General features: G+C 46.0%; 1 protein-coding gene across 3 annotated transcripts in view; it reads left to right on the top strand.

Annotated features, from left to right (window-relative positions):
- Positions 1-19,813, top strand: part of adamts10 (ADAM metallopeptidase with thrombospondin type 1 motif, 10) — a 70,856-nt gene extending 51,043 nt beyond the window's left edge. For 2 of the 3 annotated variants that reach the window (XM_080886477.1, XM_080886478.1), the window contains 10 exons: positions 2,779-2,912; positions 7,709-7,832; positions 10,438-10,518; positions 10,605-10,768; positions 10,859-10,985; positions 12,126-12,255; positions 12,518-12,722; positions 13,411-13,587; positions 14,567-14,732; positions 16,444-19,813. In XM_080886477.1, coding sequence (XP_080742603.1) covers positions 2,779-2,912; positions 7,709-7,832; positions 10,438-10,518; positions 10,605-10,768; positions 10,859-10,985; positions 12,126-12,255; positions 12,518-12,722; positions 13,411-13,587; positions 14,567-14,732; positions 16,444-16,553 — 1,418 coding nt within the window. In that variant the 3' untranslated portion in view covers positions 16,554-19,813. The remainder of the gene's footprint in view (positions 1-2,778; positions 2,913-7,708; positions 7,833-10,437; positions 10,519-10,604; positions 10,769-10,858; positions 10,986-12,125; positions 12,256-12,517; positions 12,723-13,410; positions 13,588-14,566; positions 14,733-16,443) is intronic. The other variant, XM_080886476.1, reaches the window with a different exon arrangement.
- The last annotated feature ends 565 nt before the right edge of the window (positions 19,814-20,378 follow it).

The following is a 20,378-nucleotide window of genomic DNA, read 5'->3' on the forward strand; positions in this document are numbered from 1 at the left end:
CATATCCACTGATCAGGAGGTTAGCAGATATCTCTGGGCAAGACACTCACCCCAAGTTTTTCTCTGATGGATCCATCAGAGTATGAATGTGTGTGAATGTTAGACAGAAAGCACCTATGCAGAAAAAGGGCTTGAATGAATGAGGGTGAATACGGCTGGCTGTATAAAGCAGTTAGAGTGCTCAGGTAGCGGTAGTACAGAAGAACCAGTCCATTTTCCATTTACTGAGTCTCTCAAACATGCTCGTATCAGGGGTCAAGGGTGTCGAACTCCAGACCTCGAGGGCCGGTGTCCTCCAGGGATTAGATGTGTCCTTGATCCAACACAGCTGATTTAAATGGATAAATGACCTCCTCAACGTGTCTTGAAGTTCTCCAGAGGCCTGGTAATGAACTCATCATTTGATTCAGGTGTGCTGACCCAGGGTGAGATCTAAACCCTGCAGGACACCGGCCCTCGAGGCCTGGAGTTCGACACCCCTGATCTATTAGTTCTTCTGAATCTCTGGCTCTCTTCCAACCAGTCCCTCCCTAACCTGGTTCTGCCAGAGGTTTCTTCCTTTTAACACAGAGTTCTTCCTTCCCACTGTCGCCGAGTGCTTGCTCAAAGGGGGGGCAGCATCTGACGTCTGGGGTTTTCTCTGTGTTATTGTGTCTACTTCACAAAGCACGTCGAGGCCAGAGCCATTGTGATTTGGTGCTATAGAAATAAAATAAGAATGAATTCAACATAGATTAAATCCAAGGTTAAGGTCGCATCATAATTCAGTTACTTCTTTACTCCACTACTTACCTAAAAGATCAGTCCATCCACATCTTTACACAATGCTCTCCTGTGTTGAACAGCAAGAACACAGTGATTACTGGATAAGCTGAATCATATGGGTTACATGCTATATCTGCTGAGTGATTATAAGCTCGTTAAAATCCTGTTTACCTTTAAAAATGTGGCTTAAAGGAAAGTTTTCCATGAGATGTCAGTCCTGCTCTCCTTGTTTCACTGCTTAAACAGTTGGACCGCGGTTTGTGTCTTGAGCGCGTAGAATTGTGATATTAGGATCGAATAAAAGGGCAGTACAGGTGAGATGAAGGTGAGAAGGACGCGAGCCAAGAGAGGAAAAGAGGAGACGAGGGTAAAGACTGTCGCGTGCATGCGTGGAGAGAGAGCAAAACGTGAATCGAAGCTCCTGCTGCTGCAGACTCGCCCCTGTCTGGCCTGCAGATGCTGGCTGCAGAGAGCCATGCATCCCACAATGCCTTGCAGGAATTCCTCGCTCCTGATGAGCACTAGACGCTGAACCTGGACGCGAAAGATAAATAGTTTCAGCGACATAACTGCCTTTAATCTGGCCCTCCAGTAACATAATGGGTTACAGAGACGGTCAGCCATCCGATTCCAACTCGAGGCAACAAGTGCTCCTTTCATCAAGTCAGCTGATTTTACAATGGAAATCCCTTGCAGCTGTTAAAATAGGAGCGTTGCCATCGTCTCTGCCCTGCGCTGAGGCCAGATCACTCCTCTGTCCTCAAATGCTCATTTTAGCCTTTTCCTTATAACGTCACGCTCGGTGGAGACTGCTTCACTTTCCCTTATTCTTTCTCTGTCATTGCCCCCCCCCCCCACACAGACGACTCCCCTCCTTTTGCTTTATCCAGCTCGCCATAATGCAAGCCGTCTCCGAGTTCTGTTTCCGACACGGAGAACAGAGGCAGCCTTTCTCTCTCGGCGCAGACAGCCAAGGACAGTTCGTTAAAAAGCCTCTCTCCATATAAGCGTTTTGTCGAGCTGCTCTCCGTTACTGTTCTCGGTCCAACAGCCTTCACATTCCACTTTCACACTCCATACACCAAAACCCTGCAGGTTATAACACACACACACCCTGCTGCTGCAGTGATTGCTGTGATTGCCCTGCCAAAGCGAGGCACCATGGGAATTGTAGTTTTCCGCGGTCGGACCGCTTTATTGTCTGCGAGCTCTGCCAGCACAAACTCTCCAACTCTCTTTCGCTCTCTCTCTGCGGCCCGGCGCTGTACCTGCTTTAGCGCTGCCAGCACAAACAAACGCACGCCAAGCTGATGTCGCCAGTCACTCAAATAGTGGAGCAGCTGGCAAAGTGCACAGATTAATGAATGATACAGTATATGCCACCTGGCAGGAGAAGACCTTTAGCAATGCTGTGTGTGCGTGTGCATGCACAACATACTTAGATTTAAGTATGTTGGTATGTTTGCATAATAAATATTACACATGCATGTACACGTTTGTGTTTGTCGCTCTGTTTTGCCCCCAAAATTCATTTTACAGCATCAATACTTTAAGAAATGTCCCATATAACGCGTTACTTCAGCTGATTGGCTTTTCCATGTAATTGCTGTGGATGCTAATGTCGATTCCCAACAGAAGTCTCGCTCAGATTCGTGTCCATATGTGCCACAAAAGCAGAGATGTAATTAGATTCAGCTGCTTGTACTTTGGTTGTACTTGTACCGTTCCACTCTTTTCTCTCTCAGTCTGCCTGTTCTGTCTGCAGCCCTGTCAGGATACGATGCTTTTACCCTCATTTCCATATTATCCCACATTCACACTGGTTAGAGTTGTGTCAGAGTGGCTAAATCAGAGGCGCATTTGTACTATCAGTAGGTAAGATTGGAGAAAAAGCCCACAGGAGGCCTATTTAGCACCTGTTATTCTGCAGTCAGAATCACCAGTTTGGGGGATTTATTTGAAAATGTCCTCCAATATCATCTCAGTGATAAACTGATCTGTTTGGATATCCAGGTGGGGTGAAGCCCTGCTCTCTCAACTGCCTCGCAGAAGGATACAACTTCTACACCGAGCGCTCTCCCGCTGTGGTGGATGGCACGCCGTGCCGAGACGACTCTCTGGACGTGTGTGTAAACGGAGAGTGTAAGGTGAGTTGCACGTGTTTGCCTTCAGCCAAAATATCGGCCATTAGAAGTGAGGAGACGGCTTAAAAGGACTCAACATAAAATTGTTTTCATCTAAGATAATGTTGTTTATAGTCACTTTCAAGGGTCTGGACGGCCGCCATTAAGTAGTATACACACTAAAAGCTGCAAGTCATCACAGTCAGCTGCTCAGCAGCCTTCCTCTTACTAATGCTCTCGTAATCTAAACCACTTAAAAACATTATTAGGATTATTATCCTTTTTGAATTTTGATTTCTGTGGCATTTTGTGCATTTTGTGCACTGAGCGCTCCTCAGCCCCTTTAAATCCCTCGTTAGGGGTTCAGACGTGTCACCGCGTAACATTTTTACACGAAGCTCTTCTATCGGCTTCTTTGGCATGCAACCCCCCCGAAGTTCTTACAGTAATCCTCCTAACGCTCGGTCACACAAGCATCGAGACGAGTCGGCAACTGCCTGGCAACCACTGGTTGTTAAGGAGAAATGTAAGCATACAGCGGTCCCTCGTTTATCGCGGGTGTTGCGTTCTTAAAATAATGATAGGCATAAACATTTTCAAACTTTATCTCGTGTTTAAACTCTCAAAGTTCAGACCTTCGTAGAAAAATAAGTCCAGGATTATAGAATGAAGCCAAAGACCAAACCCTGTTTCCAGGTCCAGAACATGGTACAGAAGTAGAGGAAGCAAGAAGAATGAGTTGAGTAAAGTTTGACGTATCTGACTGTTTTGTTTTGCTTAATGCGCTTTATAATCTGGAAAACACGGTAACGTCTACCTTCCTTAAGCATCTTCCTCTGCCTCCTGGGTGCTACCGCAGCTGCATTTGACTGTGCAAAACGTTTCGTCGACATTGTTGTTTGTTGGGGAGAAAACCTGCAAACATAAAGTGCAGCACTTCAGAGTCACGCTGCTAGCGATCGAAGATTTATGTAAATTTGACAAGCTGAATGCATTCTGACACGGCACGGAGGAGATTGATTGACAACGGTCTACAGCCAATCAGGACGCAGAACACAATGCGCTGTTTAAAAAAAAAAAAGCATGCAAAATTGCACAAAAAAAAAATCAGCGAAGCAGCGAGGCCGTGAAAGATGAACCGCGTGACAGCGAGGGACCGCTGTGTGTCGCTCATTGGTTTTTGCTTTGATGGTTGCACGTCCGTCGCCTTTAGTTTGCATAGACGGCACCGACTTGTCTGCAAACGCCCGCCAACGATTCAGTAAGTAGTTGTAGGTGAGTGCGAAGCAAGCCGTAAACGGTGTGGGTTTAGGGCTGGAGGACCATGTTTGCTTCGTGGTAAACAGACAAACAGTCTTTGTTCCTGGTTTGTGCTTCACCAAGCTTCACGCTATGGGCAACTACGGCAACCAAAGCGATCGCAAGGAGGTTTTTTTGAACCACGGGAACCAACCACCAATCAAACTGCTCAGCAATGAATAGTAACCATGTGGTTTAACATTAATGTTTGTCAACCTAATGCAGCCTCTAAATAACATGCTTAACCTGTCAGTGAGCATAAAGCTCATTAATGAAAACAAAGTAACAAACTGCTGTGGATTTTGGCCCGTCTGTAGAAGAATGTAGTCAAAAGAAACCCTGGTGGTAACGTAGTGCAGCTTACATGGATCCCACTGAGTCCCAGTGGGTTTATTTTGGATGCACTTCCACTGTGGCGAGGGCAGAGAGAAGAAAAATCTACTCAGGATATCCAGCTTGTTGTTTAATAGTTGTAGCTCAGTTTTGTGCCAAAAGATTTTATTTTTCAGCTTCCCCTCCGCTGCCACTTACCCCCCAGTAAGCTCCTTTAATAAAAGTGCTTCAGACTGGTTTCACTGGAGCCGAGGAAGTTCCATCCAAAGAGACGACTTTGTTTATCAACACCCCCCCTCCTTCCCTCCTTCCCTCTGTAGTCTGCTCTGTTCTGCTCTGTAGGAACTCGGTGACCCTCCAGCTCAGCTGTGAGTCTGTCTGCGCTGCAGGCTGGCTTTCATTCACTCCGCTCTTATTATCTCTCGCTTTTTCTTTTTTCCCTCTACACCTCTCGACTCCTTTCTCTCCCTGTCCCAACTTTCCACCCCATCCTTTCCGTTGTTCGTGCAGTTTCTTTGTCTGCAGTCCACCTCTTATATGTTTATTGCACACATAAAACTTTAGCTAAACTGCACAGACATCTCTTTCTCATCACATCTGTGACTTCAAGCTGCTTTTGGATGCAAAGTTGCCGTCTAACAATCAGAGAGAGGAGAAACAGAAAGAACGATGGACGTGTGGGAGGTGGGAAAGGGCAGGGGAACAGATGTTGAGGACAACGTGTTGTTGCAAACATCTGCCGGGGTCTATTTCTTTGTCCCCTTTGGTGCAAATATAGAGTGTAGAAAACATTAGTAACACCTGTCAGGTAAATGCAGGTGCGACCTGTGCGCTCACGGGCTGATCTGCCCGGTTAAGAACCAAAGAGGATTCTGTGGATCGGATGATTTTTGAAGATTTCATTTTGGCACAGTTGCGACTTGACATTCCTAAGATAAAATCTACATGAAGTTTCAATTATTTTAGATTGTCTTGCAGTGGGTTTGGTCATTTTCATGACTGAGTTTCTTTCACAACATGTCAAACTAAAATCTAGGGCCAGATTTAAGTTAGCGTGACGCTTCGATTGCAAAAATGCGTCGATAGGAGTGGAAACTTCTGCGGGTGATCTGCTAACAATGCGCTAATCTATAAACAAAGATGCAGCAGGTTTATTTCGGTAAAATCAACACAATCTACCGAGAACAGTGCAAATTAGCCGCTCAAAAACAAACAGCCCCAGTGAGAGTAATCAACAAACCCAAATCATTCAGGCACAGGTTTGAGGCATGTGCTTTCTCCCAGGAAGCAGCAGGGCGGCTCAGCCCAACGAGGGGCAGCTGAGGGAGAATCGGTATGTCTTTATACAAGAACTCTTCTGTTGGGGAATGTCTGTGGGGTCTCGAAGATTGAAAAAGGAATTGTCTGGATAAATCGAACAGCCTAGTTGGAGTGCAGCGTTCATCCAGGGGAGTTACTACAAACTACTTCACCTTGTAAACATGCAGTCTGTGTGTAGCAACGTAGGAAGAACAAAGCAAAATATGATGCGTCCACTTAATGAAGTTGCTGTGGTACATGTAACATGCAGCATTTTGATGGATGTTTCAGTGTGTATCAGATACGTAACTGAGAAGTTAAAGAAGAAAAAATAAAGCAGAAAGTGTATTGGAAGCAAATAAACCAAAGAGTTTACAGTGTACACCAGTGACTGCAAATTAACTTAAATACAGTAATGATGTGAAACCTTAAACCCGTAAATCTGATTTATTAGTATTATTATTATATAATTATTGATCTCTGGCTCTCTTCCACAGCGTGTCTTTGTCCTGTCTTCCTTCTGTCACAGCAGATGGCCCCGCCCCTCCCTGAGCCTGTCTCTGTCGGAGGCTTCTTCCTGTTAAAAGGGAGTTTTTCCTTCCCACTGTCGCCAACGTGCTTGCTCATAGGGGGTTTCTCTCTAATACTGTGTGGTCTTTACCTACAGGTAAAGTGCCTTGAGGTGATTTTGGCACTATATAAGTAAAACTTACTGTGACAGAATATACATAACTAACGGCTTTTATGATCCACTGGCAGCATGTGGTTTTGGGTGGGACGCCTCTTGAAAGGATCATCGCCAAATTTTGGTGCACTCAAAGGTTTAGTGGATTCTAGGCAGATAAACTTGAATTGATTGGCACCGAGCACATTTTCCCCCACTGATTATTTGAATCAATTAACTTTTGATTTGATATATTTCAGTTACATTTTACAAATTATTGCTTTGTGTGTACATCCATTAAAAAAAATACGATTGTAATAAGGGAAGAATGATCGACCTTTTCATTTAGGAGCACAATCAGGGGTAGAGTCACATGTGCTTGCTCATAGGGGGTCATATGATCATTGAGTTTTCTCTGTATGTACAATATAAAGCACCTTGAGGCAGCTGTTGTTGTGATTTGATGCTGTGTAAATAAAATTGAATTGAATTCAAAGAAAAACATCAAATTCAAATCTTTGAGGAACTCGTTCCTGGTTTGTTGTGACATGGGTGCCAATAACTAATTCACTGAGTCATTGTTTCAGCTCTAAAATAACGGTTTCTGGATCAATGTTTATATTTGTTGTATTTAGTTAGATTGATCGAATGGACACAGAGGTGGTATGTGTTTCATTTTCTGCTGTTTGAGGACGGGGAAACCCGATCTGGGCAACACGTGTTGGGATCTCTAAGATTATAAGCTTTTATATCTCACCCCCTCCTCACAAAGCCACCGGACGAATCAGCATTTTGACTCATTTAATTCTGATCCAATCGCTGTTAAAGTCATAATAAACGTAAGCCTAATTATCCTGCTGTACAATAAGCAGCTGCCACAGGAATATATGAGAATAAGAGCAGTTGCTATTCGTTTTCTGCACTTTTGTTTAGGTTTGCTTCGCTGTAAAACAGTTTGAGTAAAACCACCTGTAACGCTCATCATGAAATTGATTTATGTCGACAGCTATGAGTTTAGCAACCTAAGAGCTTTATGTCTGCACAGGATCAGAAAAACACATCTGGAGTTACCATCTGATATTTCTGTGTTTTGAAAAAGTGGCCTGGAAGACATTAGGAGGTAATCCCTCAGGCCGGCCTCTGACACCTCTCCACTTACTGACTGTGCCCCTTCACCCGTGACCCCGAGTGACCCTGCGGCTCACTAGTTTCTCCCTTCCCGCAGCACGTCGGTTGCGACCGTGTCCTCGGCTCAGACGTACGCGAGGACCGCTGCCGGATCTGCGGCGGCGACGGGAGCAGCTGCACGTCTGTGGAGGGAGTCTTCAACGACTCGCTGCCAGAAGGAGGTAGAGGACTAAAAATAATCACCGGTCAATGTGTAAAATGCTGCTGTGTTGTTCTCAGTAGATAAAGATTCATTTATTTGGGGCGGGGACTTACTGCTTTTACTTTCAATATTTGAACGGGGTCCACTTCTCCGAGATTTGGATTAAGTTGAGGTATTTGCCACGAGAAATTATGCAATGTAATTTATCTGTTGACCCAGAAATGTGCACATTTGGACGCTCTGGAGTCTGAGTGCACCTTGGAAAGCTGCCTTGCGGTGTGAGTTAGGATATCCCAGACTTTCAAAATATATAATTTAATTGTCTGTTCTCATGCAAACTGCTCACAGCAGCGTGCTGCAAGGGTTATTTACACGATAAAGGTAACTAAACTCTACATCACGTCCACACGCAATCTTTTATTTCAGCACCTGTTGCAGTCGGAGTTTGTCTGATAAATGCTTCGAGATTAATGATGTGTTTACACATAGCAGGTGAGAGTTGATGCACTCCAGACTTTCGGTTGGCCATACAGATTGTAACAGTCACTTATCATTAGCACCTGGAGGAAAAAGGCAATTCCTGTTTTACAAAGTCTATAAATTCCTGAATATTCTTTTTATATGAATGCCACAGGAGTCTATGCATCCGTCCATCAGCTTCGAGTTTTCAGAAAGATATGCCTGCATGTCATCTGCATACCTTCATAACAAAATGTTGTTAGTGGGTTTAACCTGCACGGTGTCGCAGCATTAAGACAGAGCACAGGCCAGCTGCCAAATAAAAGTAGTTGGACGTTGTTTTGACGTGTAAAAGGAAACCAAACGTCACATCTGCATCAAATTCCACCCCAGGGTCATACGGACGCACAGCAAAACTCCTGGAAAACACTTAAGGAACGTGCAGATATAATCGTATGTTGCATACACCATACACTACATACATGTTGGTGCATTTATCCACTGGCCACCCAGGGACACGTGGCAGACAGATTTAGGTCAGGTCCGGCCAGCGTGGCTTGAGGTCCTGCTGCCGACGGATCTATTTCGGGTTACTTTCTCCCCACAACACCAACTCCAGAGTCTCTCACCCAACTGTCAATGCCTCTCACCCCCTCACAGGGACACACCCTGAGCAGGCAGCTGAACCACAGTGGCCAGGCCAGCCTGTCAACCCCAAGCCGAGGGATCCACTAACCTCAAAATATCTCACTTTATTGTTTCCTTTAAAAAAAGAAAGTCCATTAGTGAGGCTGAAGTGATGCTGCCCTGCAGCTGGAGCCAACTTTTGATCTGTGTCTTTGCAAAGGACGATACAGGCGGAGGGGCCACGGTCGAACACCCACTCCAATCTGTGCAATAACAGCGCAGCTACAGAACAAGCACTGTTAGTGGTAGTTGCACACCATATTTCAAAACCATGAGTGCTGCTGTAACATTTTCTTGGAAGGTTTTCAGAACCAGCTGCAGCAGTCTGCAGATGTGCCCAGACCAGTTAAGGAGGCACTGGTGAGCACAGCAGGTGCTGAAGTTCATCCCAAAGGTGTTTGATGGGGTTTAAACACCTTTGGGGCCACATGGACAAACGTGGCTACAGATTTTTTGGCACAATACATTTTTATCAGTACAACCAGCAGATGTGGCTCACTTGGATTTTAAATGTAAACTCACAAACTTGATCACAGCATGTTCTCATCTCCAGCCAAACTCAAACTGCAGGCACAGGACGGCCTATTCTGGTCGCCGGCAGAGTTATGAGTAGCAGAATCATTCAGTCGTGTCCACAGCGAGATTTTGATCTCATTAAACTTCTAAAGCCTCCAGGCAGTGCTTCTCTTCCTCTCTGTTTCGGTGATTTCAGGGCTCCCTGTGGAGCTTTTGACCTCCAGTAGAGCTGCGGAGCACGATGTGGGACCTAAATCTATGACTTCCTGTCAGACCGTTTCACTGTACCGGGCAGATGAGTAGGATTCCTTTGAATGTGTTCGGACTGCTGGTGAAAAAAGGCACTGGCACATTTGTAGACATTTCACGTCTCCGGCCAGTCTACCTGCCTCACTGCCGGCCTGGTTGTGATAGGCAGTGAGAAGCCGGGTCCGGGTGCTGCACAGATCATTTGCTCTCTGTTTACCACACAGCTACTCTTTGTCTGAGGCTAAATGCTTCTCACTCTTTTCAAGTAAGCATCTCCTCCTACAGACCCGGAGCTGGGTCACTCTCAGGTCACGGGGTATACTTTATTTCTTCTTTTGTTCATTCCTTCTTCCTCTATGAGCTGAAGTTATTTACAGGGCTGCATCGGCTGGACTGCTGGCCTCACGGCAGAACAGATCCGAGGAAAGCAGTGGGAGAGCGGTTGGAGGTGAGACGACCATAAAAGGGGACAAGAGACCAAAACAGATGGAAGGAAAAAGGAGAGAAGTTGGCTCTTGGCATAGTTCTCGCTCTCGAGCAAAGAGCCGAGGACCGCTGCCCAGGAATGCAGCTGGAATCTATAGCCTCTGCTTAGCCCATCGGCGTCCCACGAAGCTAAACACTACTTATGCATCACTCCCGTGATCCTGGGAGAATAAAGCTCGTTCGCTCAGTTTTCACCTTTTGACTTTGTGTGGCTTTATGTGTCTCAGGTTATGAAGAGGTGGTCAGAATTCCCAAAGGGTCCGTGTTCATCCACATACAGGAGCTCAACATCTCCCTCAACTACCTTGGTAAGACGATGCCCTGTTAGATTAGTATGCAAGTAGTTAAAAACAAGTCGTTGCACATAATAATCTTTTATGTCACTGCACCCCAGCACTGAAGAGTAAAGGCGATCAGTACTTCATCAATGGGAAGCTCAACATTGACACGCCACGCAGGTTCAATATCGCCGGCACCACGTTCCACTACAGGCGGCCTGCCGATGGGCCGGAAAGTCTCGAAGCTCTGGGGCCGACAAACATCACCCTGTTCGTCATGGTAAGAACAAGAGCAGAGACGCTCCGAGCAGGCCTTCTGAAAAGGAGGCAATACTAAGTGAGTCAGCTTGAATTTTCCTTTTTCGTATAGGTGCTGGTGAGGGAAGAAAACCCAGGGATACACTATCGTTTCAACCCGCCCCTCAGCAGGGATCCTCTGAATGGCTTTGCCTGGCACTACACCTCGTGGTCTCGCTGCTCAGCTCTCTGCGCTGGAGGTAAACGACACAAACGGGTGCCGGCGGCTCGATTCCCCGGCTGCACCTGGTTGTAGCTAAAATAATCTGCTGCTAATGTTAGATGAACTTGTTCCAACGCCACGCAAACACCAAGCTGCTGGGATTAACTCGCTTTTGAATGTATGAAATCACAAATACACTGGCGTTCAAGGACACAAGTCCTCAGCCATGATTGCTTGTTTCACTCATGCAACGTGTTCTTAACCTCAGGCCGGCTCCCGTGTTTGCAGTTTTTATGCTAAACTAAGTAGCTGCTCGGTGCGCGGCCGTCTCCTGTTTTTCCAGCAGACTCGAGAGAGTAATCTGAATTTCCTCATCTAACAAATATGAAAGAATTTCACAAAGAATGTTTTGGTCAGGAGCTTTGACCCGATGCACGCTTGTGTTTCTCTCTAAACATGCACAAACACACACACACAAGCCCGCGGCATAAATCCCAGTAGGCGAGCGCTGACCCGGAGAAGACACTGGAGTTTTCTTGGAGTCGAAGCCAGAGGTGTTGGAGCACATCTCCGTAAGCTTCAGCAGTATCACACGTAGCCAACTTTTATTTTTCCTCCCCGGCGTTCGTGAGTTAATGACCCATTTCGCTTTACGTGATAAGAACTTGTTTTCCCTCTGGATGAATTGGCGTGGAGGCTGTGAATATAGAAGGAAACATTCAGACAGCTGCTTTTGTTTGTTGCGCTCTCTTTGTGGAAGCTTCACCTTGAAGTCTAAGGAGGCAAACATCACCTGGATGACTGAGAACCTACACAGATGTGTTATAAAGTAGACTTCCCTGGCTTTCACAGCTTAAACGAGCATTTAAGACACGACTGCGTACAATATGACGCTCGATCGGACAATGTTTACTCCCTACCAGCCGCTCGCAGCAGGTAGCTGCTCTTCTCGAGCCCGGCTCTGCTGAAGGTCACTTCCTGTTAAAGGGTTTTTCCTTCCCACTGTTGCCTAGTACCTGCTCAGAGGGGCTCATTTGATCGTTGCTGGTCTTTACCTTACAATATAAAGCGCCTTGAGACGACTGTTATTGTGATTTGTCACCATATCAATAGAGTTGAGTTAAATGATTATGGTCGACGCCTTAAACGTGTTAATAAGAGACGCTTTTGCCTGTAGGTATGCAGATCCAGCAGGTGGTGTGTAAGAAGCAGGCGGATCAGTCAGCCGTCTACAACCACTTCTGTGACAAGAAGAGCAAACCCAAAGAGAAGAGACGATCCTGCAACACTGAGCCGTGCTCCCCAACGTGAGTGGACTCACATGAGATTTCTGGATTTCCACTGAAACGTCTGTTATCACTGTGTACTCTATATCTGTCTAAAACTGCAGGTTTCAGTTTAGGTTCCTGTTACTCTTTCTATGATTTGGGCTGTTTTGTGTTTATTAGCTTGGCACGTTTGCACCTATTCTACCTGTGCTCTGCTTTTTTATGCTATCATCTCCCTGCTTTTATTGTCATTACACTGTCCTCGTTTGTGTTACGTCACACGCATCCACACATCTTCTAGCTGGTGGACAGGAGAGTGGTCAGAGTGCAGCCGCAGCTGTAACGGCGGCCTGCAGACTCGGGAGGTGTTATGCAAAAGGAGGATCTCCACAACGGAGGAGAAGATCCTGGACGACTCAGCCTGCACCCCCCCTCGCCCTTCATTCACTGAGCCCTGCAACAACCACAGCTGCCCCCCTGAATGGCTGGCCCTGGACTGGTCGGAGGTAGGCCAGCCATCTGAGCGTTTCCCAAGAGAGCACTCTTGCTGTGTTTTTTAGGCAGCTCGTGTCTGATTTTGAAGCAATGCCTGAGTTTGAGAAATTCCTCTCGGATGAAGCAGTCGTTTCTTTTCCAGTTGAACCCAAGAAACCCAAACGTCTGCCAGCACATAAAGTAAGAGTACCTTAGCCTTGAAATACACAACAGGGGCACGGAGCTCTGAACATGCAGCGTCACTCACGAATGCATGCTGTTAAAACCGTCACAGGGGAATGTGACAGCTAGTTTGAGGAAGTTTAAGGCTGTCGGAGCGCCGTGACTCTCTTATGCGACACGTCTTGTTGGTTGTTGCTTAACTACAACAGTATAAAAAGTCCTTCTTGTTCACTGCTTTGTTCCTGGAACGAAACTTTGTTCTCACAGTTCTGGATGAATTGAAACTGAATTAAATAGTGTCAGAAATCAGTCCGGGTTCAACTTTTCTCTGACGTCTTATGTAATGTAGCCATGGCAGGAATTAGGCCCAGCTGTTTTACAGGAACTCTGTAGTTTCTCAGCTTTGTTTCCTGTACAGCTGCTGCCCTCTGCTGAGAGAGTTGCGGTTTTACAAGCTGCAGCCTGCTGCACCTTCGCCTGGCTTCCTCTCTCGACCTTCCTGCCTGATGTTTTCTCTCTTTCCTTTTCTCTCTGCAGTGCACCCCCAGCTGTGGCCCTGGCTACAGGCACCGCGTGGTTTTGTGTAAGAGTGGGGAGAGTGGCGACACGCTGCCAGAGTCCAAGTGTCCAAAACTTGGCCGGCCCACCTCCAGGGTCCGCTGTAATCTGCAGCGCTGCCCTCCCCCTCAGTGGGTGACGGGTCCCTGGGGAGAGGTAAAACACAGACTCGGAAACATATTGGCCCCTTCCTGATTTCTTAGTTTTTTTGCTTATTTGTCACACTTACATGTTTCAGACAGACAAACAAGTTTTAATATTAGACAAAGACAACCCAAGTAAATACAGGTTTTAAATTATGATTTTGTCGTTAGGGGGGAAAATGTGACAGAGCCCTTAAACCTGGCTGTGCCACTCTCGGCAGCAAGAGCTGCAAAATCAGGCGTTTGCGATATCTGACTTTCACATCGCTGTGGAGGAATTTTTGCCCATTCCTCTTTGCAGAATAGTTGTAATTCATCCACGTCGGAGCGTTTCTTTTTTTATCGCCTGTTTGAGGACACGCCAGAGTCACTCCAAAACCTTCATTTTGTTATTTTAGCCATTCTCCCATCGGCGCCGTTGACCCGGTCTCTTTCTGATTGTTGAATCATGAACTCTGAGTTGAACTGACGCAGGCCTGCGAGGTTCACCACCGCTCTCACCGTGGTTCACTGCAGTCCCAAAACTTCCAGACTGTGTTTTTAGATTGTTGTGTGTCTTTTAGCCTGCTTCAGTCACACAGCTTCAGTTTAAGTGGTTTTTCAATCCGGCACGTCTGGCAGTAATCGGGGCTGGTTATAGCCGCAGAAATGAAACTCAAGCAACTACCTTTTCACATGAAGCCAGGTTGGTTTAGCTTTTTATTGCCATAATAAATTAAATCATCCTTTAAAAACTGCATTTTATGTGTTTTGTTTATTTTTTTACTAATGTTAAAATTTGTTTGATAATCTGAAACATGTAAGAGAGACAAATATGAAAGAACAGGGAATCAGGAACGCTTTCGTGGCCCTGTGTACACTCGTACAGTCTCTCACATACACTAATATTGACGGCGATATCCATCTGACGCATGTCTTTGTTCTCAGTGAAATGACTGCAGTTGTAAGCGCAGGATTCATTGTGTCTCTAAACGTGCGTCTTTGTGCTGTAGTGTTCTGCAAAGTGTGGTCTGGGTCAGGAGATGCGCTCAGTGCAGTGTCTGACCCACACGGGACAGCCCTCCAACGAGTGTCTGGATCATCAGCGGCCTGTAGCCATGCAGCAGTGCAAGAGTAAATGTGACACCAGTCTGCCCGTCAGCATAGAAAACCCTGAAGGTGAGAGCTTCCTGCCTTCTTTGACTGTCCTGCAACGTAATGTTGAATAAAACGAATCTTCTTCCTTTAGCGGTCGCCACAGGAAATCATCTGCGTCCACTCACCCTGTCCTCCTGTCACACTAACCCTCCTTCACTACATCAATAAATCTTTTCCTCCTGGTTCACAACATCTTTAACATCTCCTCTGAACATCTCAGCCTTTCAACTGTTCAATTAAAGAAACTGGAACAAATTATGTGCTTTAGTAACGAAAAGCCTAAAGAACAAATCTGAAATTGTGACGATGAGCTGTGGGGAACGTGGCAGCGGTGTGAGGACCCAAATGCAAAATGAAAGCATAATATGTTCCAAAAACACAAGCAAACATTTTCACCTCGAGCGGATATATTAGTAAGTATATGGTAATGTGGACGACTACACAAAGGACGAGGGAAGAATGAGGCGCTAAATACAAAAGGTAACGAGGCGAAACAATTAGACGAGTGAAGCAGAAATACAGCAAAGTCACAGCGGACTACCAAAGTAAAACAGGAAGTACCTAACCTGGGAGGACGGACTCGCAGGAACAAACTTGGCACGAAAGAGGAAGAAAACAATAAACTAAGCAAAATAAATTTGACTCAAAGTAACCAGAAAGTGAAATAGGAAGTAGGGCTTGGGGTGGCAAACAATAATAAACAAACTGCAGCACAACTTTAAATAACAACGAGCATTAAAATATATTTTTTTAATTTGTCTTGTGTAGATTTAAGTGAAAGCACCCGAGTTAAGTTTCGCTTGTTGTGTTTAGCTTCAATCTGTTGTGCTGATCTTGTTCATTTAAGTTAAACTGGTTGACCAGTTAGCAGTGGTACCAGCTGACATGGTGTAATCGGATTACACCATTTTCAGTGTAACAAGAATCAAAAGAGATGCTAATCGTGCTAAGGGCGAGTGGACCAGCGGCCCCCAACCCTCGGGCGGTACCAGGCCGTGAGTCGTTTGGTACCGGGCCGCCAGAGTTGAGGCTCGGGTGTGACATTTATGGTTTCCAGGGTTTTTTTTTTTAAGTTTTTATCGTTAACTCGGTTTCCCCGGGTATTTTCCCGTGTGTTATAAATAAATCTTCTTTTTTTGGTGCTGCTTTGATTTTGTTGTATTTATCCGCGAGACCTTAAATCAGAATCAGAAAGGGTTTTATGTTGAGCAGGTTTACAACGTTAGGAAATTGCTGCGGTGCTTCAGTGCAAAACATACTGTCAGACAACACTTAAATAAAAACAAAAATAAAAGTGCTAAGCAGATAGATGTCTGCTGGTCCGTGAAAATATTGTCGGACATAAATCGGTCGGTGGTGCAAAAAAAGGTTGGGGACCGCTGAAGACTACAACTTTAGACAACACCAGCAAATAGAAAAACAATGCAAAAGCACGCAAAGCATGAAGGAAGTCGAATAAAACACAATAGATGGAGACAGAATATGAATAAAATATAAATCCTTTATAAAGACTTTAACGACGGACCAGCTGCTGAGACGACAGAAAGTGCAAACAAAGGATTGTTTAGTGCGAGAGAGAAAAACACTTCTGCAGCGTTTTTCTCTCTACCTGCGTTTCCTTAAACTGCAGTGCGACTGAGCTTTCAGGGCCGACGCATTAAGCAGTCGGGCTGAACGGTGAGAACATACAAAGATGACGCACCAATCAAGCTTTTGTCTGTCTCCCCCTCAGAGTGCAAAGATGTGAACACTGTGGCCTACTGCCCCCTGGTGCTCAGGTTCAAGTTCTGCAGCCGGCCATATTTCAGACAAATGTGCTGCAAGACGTGCCAGGGACACTGACTCCACGAGCATCCGGCATCCATCTTTGGGTCCTGCACACTCACACAGTAAGCCTGAAACCCTCCCACTGAGCCTCATAGCAGCACCCCTCACTCTGCCTCCGTCGCAGGAGCGTGGGATCTAACTGGGACGCCATCACACGGACGCCCGGTCCTATATCTGGTCAGAGGAGCTGTTATTCTCCAGCCAGGACCCAGATCGGACACCTCTCCGGGCCGAGCTGAGTTCATACATTCCACTGGAGGGAAGGCTGTTGAGACCCGGAGAGGCAGAGAGACTGAGATTACCTTCCCCCCTCTCTCTCTCTGTCTCTCTAAACTTTCCCTTTATTCTAATATTTTGGTGCTACTGTATTTCTCTTTGGCCACAGGACTGGTTGCAGTACTTTTGAACCCCGCTTGTTTGTTTGAGTGTCTGAAAAGTTTAGCCTTAGCTCTTGAACCTCTGTGTTAGGCGGTGATATTTGCTTAGTTAGTCGTTTTTCAGAAATCCACTTTGTAAAGACAATTATTTTCCAGATCATCCCCACCCACAGAAAAGGAATACGGTTACAGGTAGATCATCTGCGTCTATGTTATCAGATAGCTTTTACTTGACCGCGTCGTTTTTATGTCGTTGCTTTGTTCCGTGTCGGCGTATTCATCGAGTTCTCGCTGTTATTCAGCTGAAGTATGAGCAGAGTCCGATTTGCACAAAGAGTTTGAGGAATTTTGTATTTCGTGTTCGTTTTCGTGTGATTTGATGTCTGTGTGGAGACTATAAATGTCTCGCCGCAGTGAACATGCCACAGTCTTGCCATGTCGGTTACTTTGCTTAAACGTAATCACCTCGGCTGTACGACATCGCTTCTCTCGACGGCGCTTCATCCACGAAGGATCCAAATGAAGGAAAATCCACTCGTCAGAGCGCACGGCGCGTCACGGTGAGCCAGCGCTGCCTGCGGGAACATGCACGGCGAGGATGAGAGAAGACACCTGACCAGGCGGCCTTTCAGAGAGCGTTGTTATCGCAGGGGTGCGCGATTCACAGGCGGCCTTAAGCCTTCGTTCAGACTCCTGTGGGAGCAACGCTGACATCACATTTCTCAGTTCACGTGTGGTCATGTCACCCTCTCAGCAGCTGGGAGCGCGCCAGCCACAGGCTCGCATTGTCTTCCCCGTTGCAGTGCAGGATTCATGCATGACCAAGTTTTAATGACCCACTTTTCCAAATGCAGTTTCAGCTGCTTTTATATTACAGATCATGCCGCCTACTGCGGCTCAGCATGATTCATCAGATCTGACGGCATAAGCGTGACATGTGATGTGCTCTGAAAGCCCGCTGTGGTTCCACTCTTCGCAGAAGTCCCCGCTGGTCACAGCTGAAAGCAGCGCCACGTAACGCTAAATGTCATCACAATGAGAGGAAGCTGCAGCACGTCTTTAATTGTTCTTCCCTTTTTTGTTTTCTCCTATGGTGCTCTGGTTTTGAATGGTGCTATCACTTCACTGTTGTTGCCGGTTTAAACACTTAGAATCCGTTTGAGCCTTTTGTGTTGAGTACTGACCTGCAGAGGTGGCCTGTGGCGTGCAGCTGCTTGGGGTCCTGCACCTGCCAGGCGCTGCGTTTGGGTTCCTCTGATTTTTCATACGTAACGCTGCTTTACTCGGGCTGCGGTCGAATAGTCAGTCTTTCCTGGGAAGCGTCTACGTAGCAGCTGTAATAAGAGCTCCGGTGCGTCTTTATTACCTCATTTAGCAGATGAGTCCTTTTTTACACAGCCGGCAGAAAACGCAGCAGGATCAGGCCGAGCAGGTGACCTGTCCCAGTACGGTAGACCCGCCTGCCCAGCATTAGGCAGCCCACTGCCATGAATCCTCCTCCACATCTTTCCGTGACCTCATCATGCTTCCCATCCATGTCAGCAGGGAGCAGGAACGTTTCCTTCGTCTTTTTCCTTTTTTCCTCCAGCTGTTCGACTGCAGCCTTCAGTGCAGCGCCTTCAAATCCCAAAGTGCAGCTCACCACATTTGTGGATCGTTTGAAAAACAAAACATTTTGATATTCAGAAAACTGACTTTTGGAGATCTGTGCACAGCTTCTCAAACATTACCCTGCTAATCATCAAGTATATTTATAAGAAGTGCACTCGGGTATAACCTGTAACATTTGAGAGCGTAATTGTTGCAGAGAATCCCGTTAAAGCTCATTTACACCTGGTACCGACTCGCCATCGCGTCAGCTGTGCACACGTGATTGTGTCACGGTGCAAACACTGGTTAGCGTCACAGATGTAGTTCACGTCTAAATCGCTTTTAATGATCGAACGCTGAAGCGACGGCGTCGCCGCTGTCACGCGTGCACGAGCCGACAGGGAGGAGAGCCGGCAGACGCTGAACGTTTCCCCTGCATCGACATCACTGATACCAGGTGTAACTGTGGAGCTATGACGAGAGCGCAAACCCGACTTACCTGATCCAAGAGGAGGGACAGCTTCAGTATTTGTTATTCTGTTTTACACATGCTAATTATAACATGACATGTACTGTATATTGTTTAATACTATAGAAGACGAATCCATTTGTCCCCCATGTAAATCTTTTGTCAAAGGAAATATTAAAAATGATTAAACGTGGTGCAATGTTGATTGTAAGGATTTCTTTATTTTCTTATTAGAATTTTAGGTTTCCGTCATCAAATCTGTCATCCATATTTGTACGTATGACACAGCTGGACTAAAATATCACCGCGTGTCATCCCGCCCGAGGTTTAGATCGTCAGTTCGTCTATTTCTGGATCTGCCCTCTGTCACGGAAAAGTTGACACAAGAACCTCTTCCTTTTGTCTCAGTGAGACTTCACTCGTTTACCAATCTTTAAAATAATGAAAATGGTGACGTGAAAGTTTCTCGATATTTTTATGATACATTTTTATTTATTTAAAGCCGAGGAAAATTTAGTTTGCTCAGATTCTTTAATACTAAGAACGCCACAGCAGCGTTAACTCAGCAGAAGTTCCATCCATCCATTTTCCTCGTGTTCAATTCAGGGTTTAATACAATAATCAAGTCTAAATAAAAAACTCCTGTGCAGATCCATAATAATAATAATAACTTTATCAATAATAACTTTATTGATCCCATTCACTCAGTGAAGCATGTAATGTAGGAAACCACATGACTCGTGAGAACACATTTTACACCAGTTTGAAATCTGAACAAAGCGTCCTCTCAGTTTCTGTAGATCTATATCTATAGAGAGAGATCTTGGGGTTATTTGCTTCAGCTTATCAGGGTCGCGGGGGGGGGGGCAGTCTTAGGGCGAGAGGCAGGGTGCACCCTGGACAGGTCACAGGGATAACACAGAGAACCATTCGCACTGCCACATCCACACCTATTTAGAGTTTCCAATTAACCTAACCCCACTAACTGGGTGTCTTTGGACCGTGGGAGGAAGCCAGAGCACGCAGACACGGGGAGAACATGCAAACTCCACAGACCTTCTTGCTGTGAGGCAAACGTGCTAACCACCGTGCCACCGTGTATATATATCTCTATATTTATCTATATAGATATATTTTTTCTACTTACTTCTTGCTTTTCTACTCTGACGGAGCACTCAAAGAGCTTTACACAGGCTAGTGTACATATCCTTTCTTATGGATAGAGGCGGGCAGCGGTGGCACTGTGGTTAGTACTGTTGCCTCACAGCAAGAAAGTCTGTGGAGTTTGCATGTTCTCCCCGTGTCTGCATGCTCTGGCTTCCCCCCACGGTCCAAAGACACCCAGTTAGTGCGGTTAAGTTTATTGGAAACTCTAAATTGCCCATAGGTGTGAATGTGAGAGCG

The sequence above is a fragment of the Rhamphochromis sp. 'chilingali' genome (genome assembly GCF_963969265.1).
Source record: "Rhamphochromis sp. 'chilingali' genome assembly, chromosome: 7".
NCBI lineage: Eukaryota > Metazoa > Chordata > Actinopteri > Cichliformes > Cichlidae > Rhamphochromis > Rhamphochromis sp. 'chilingali'.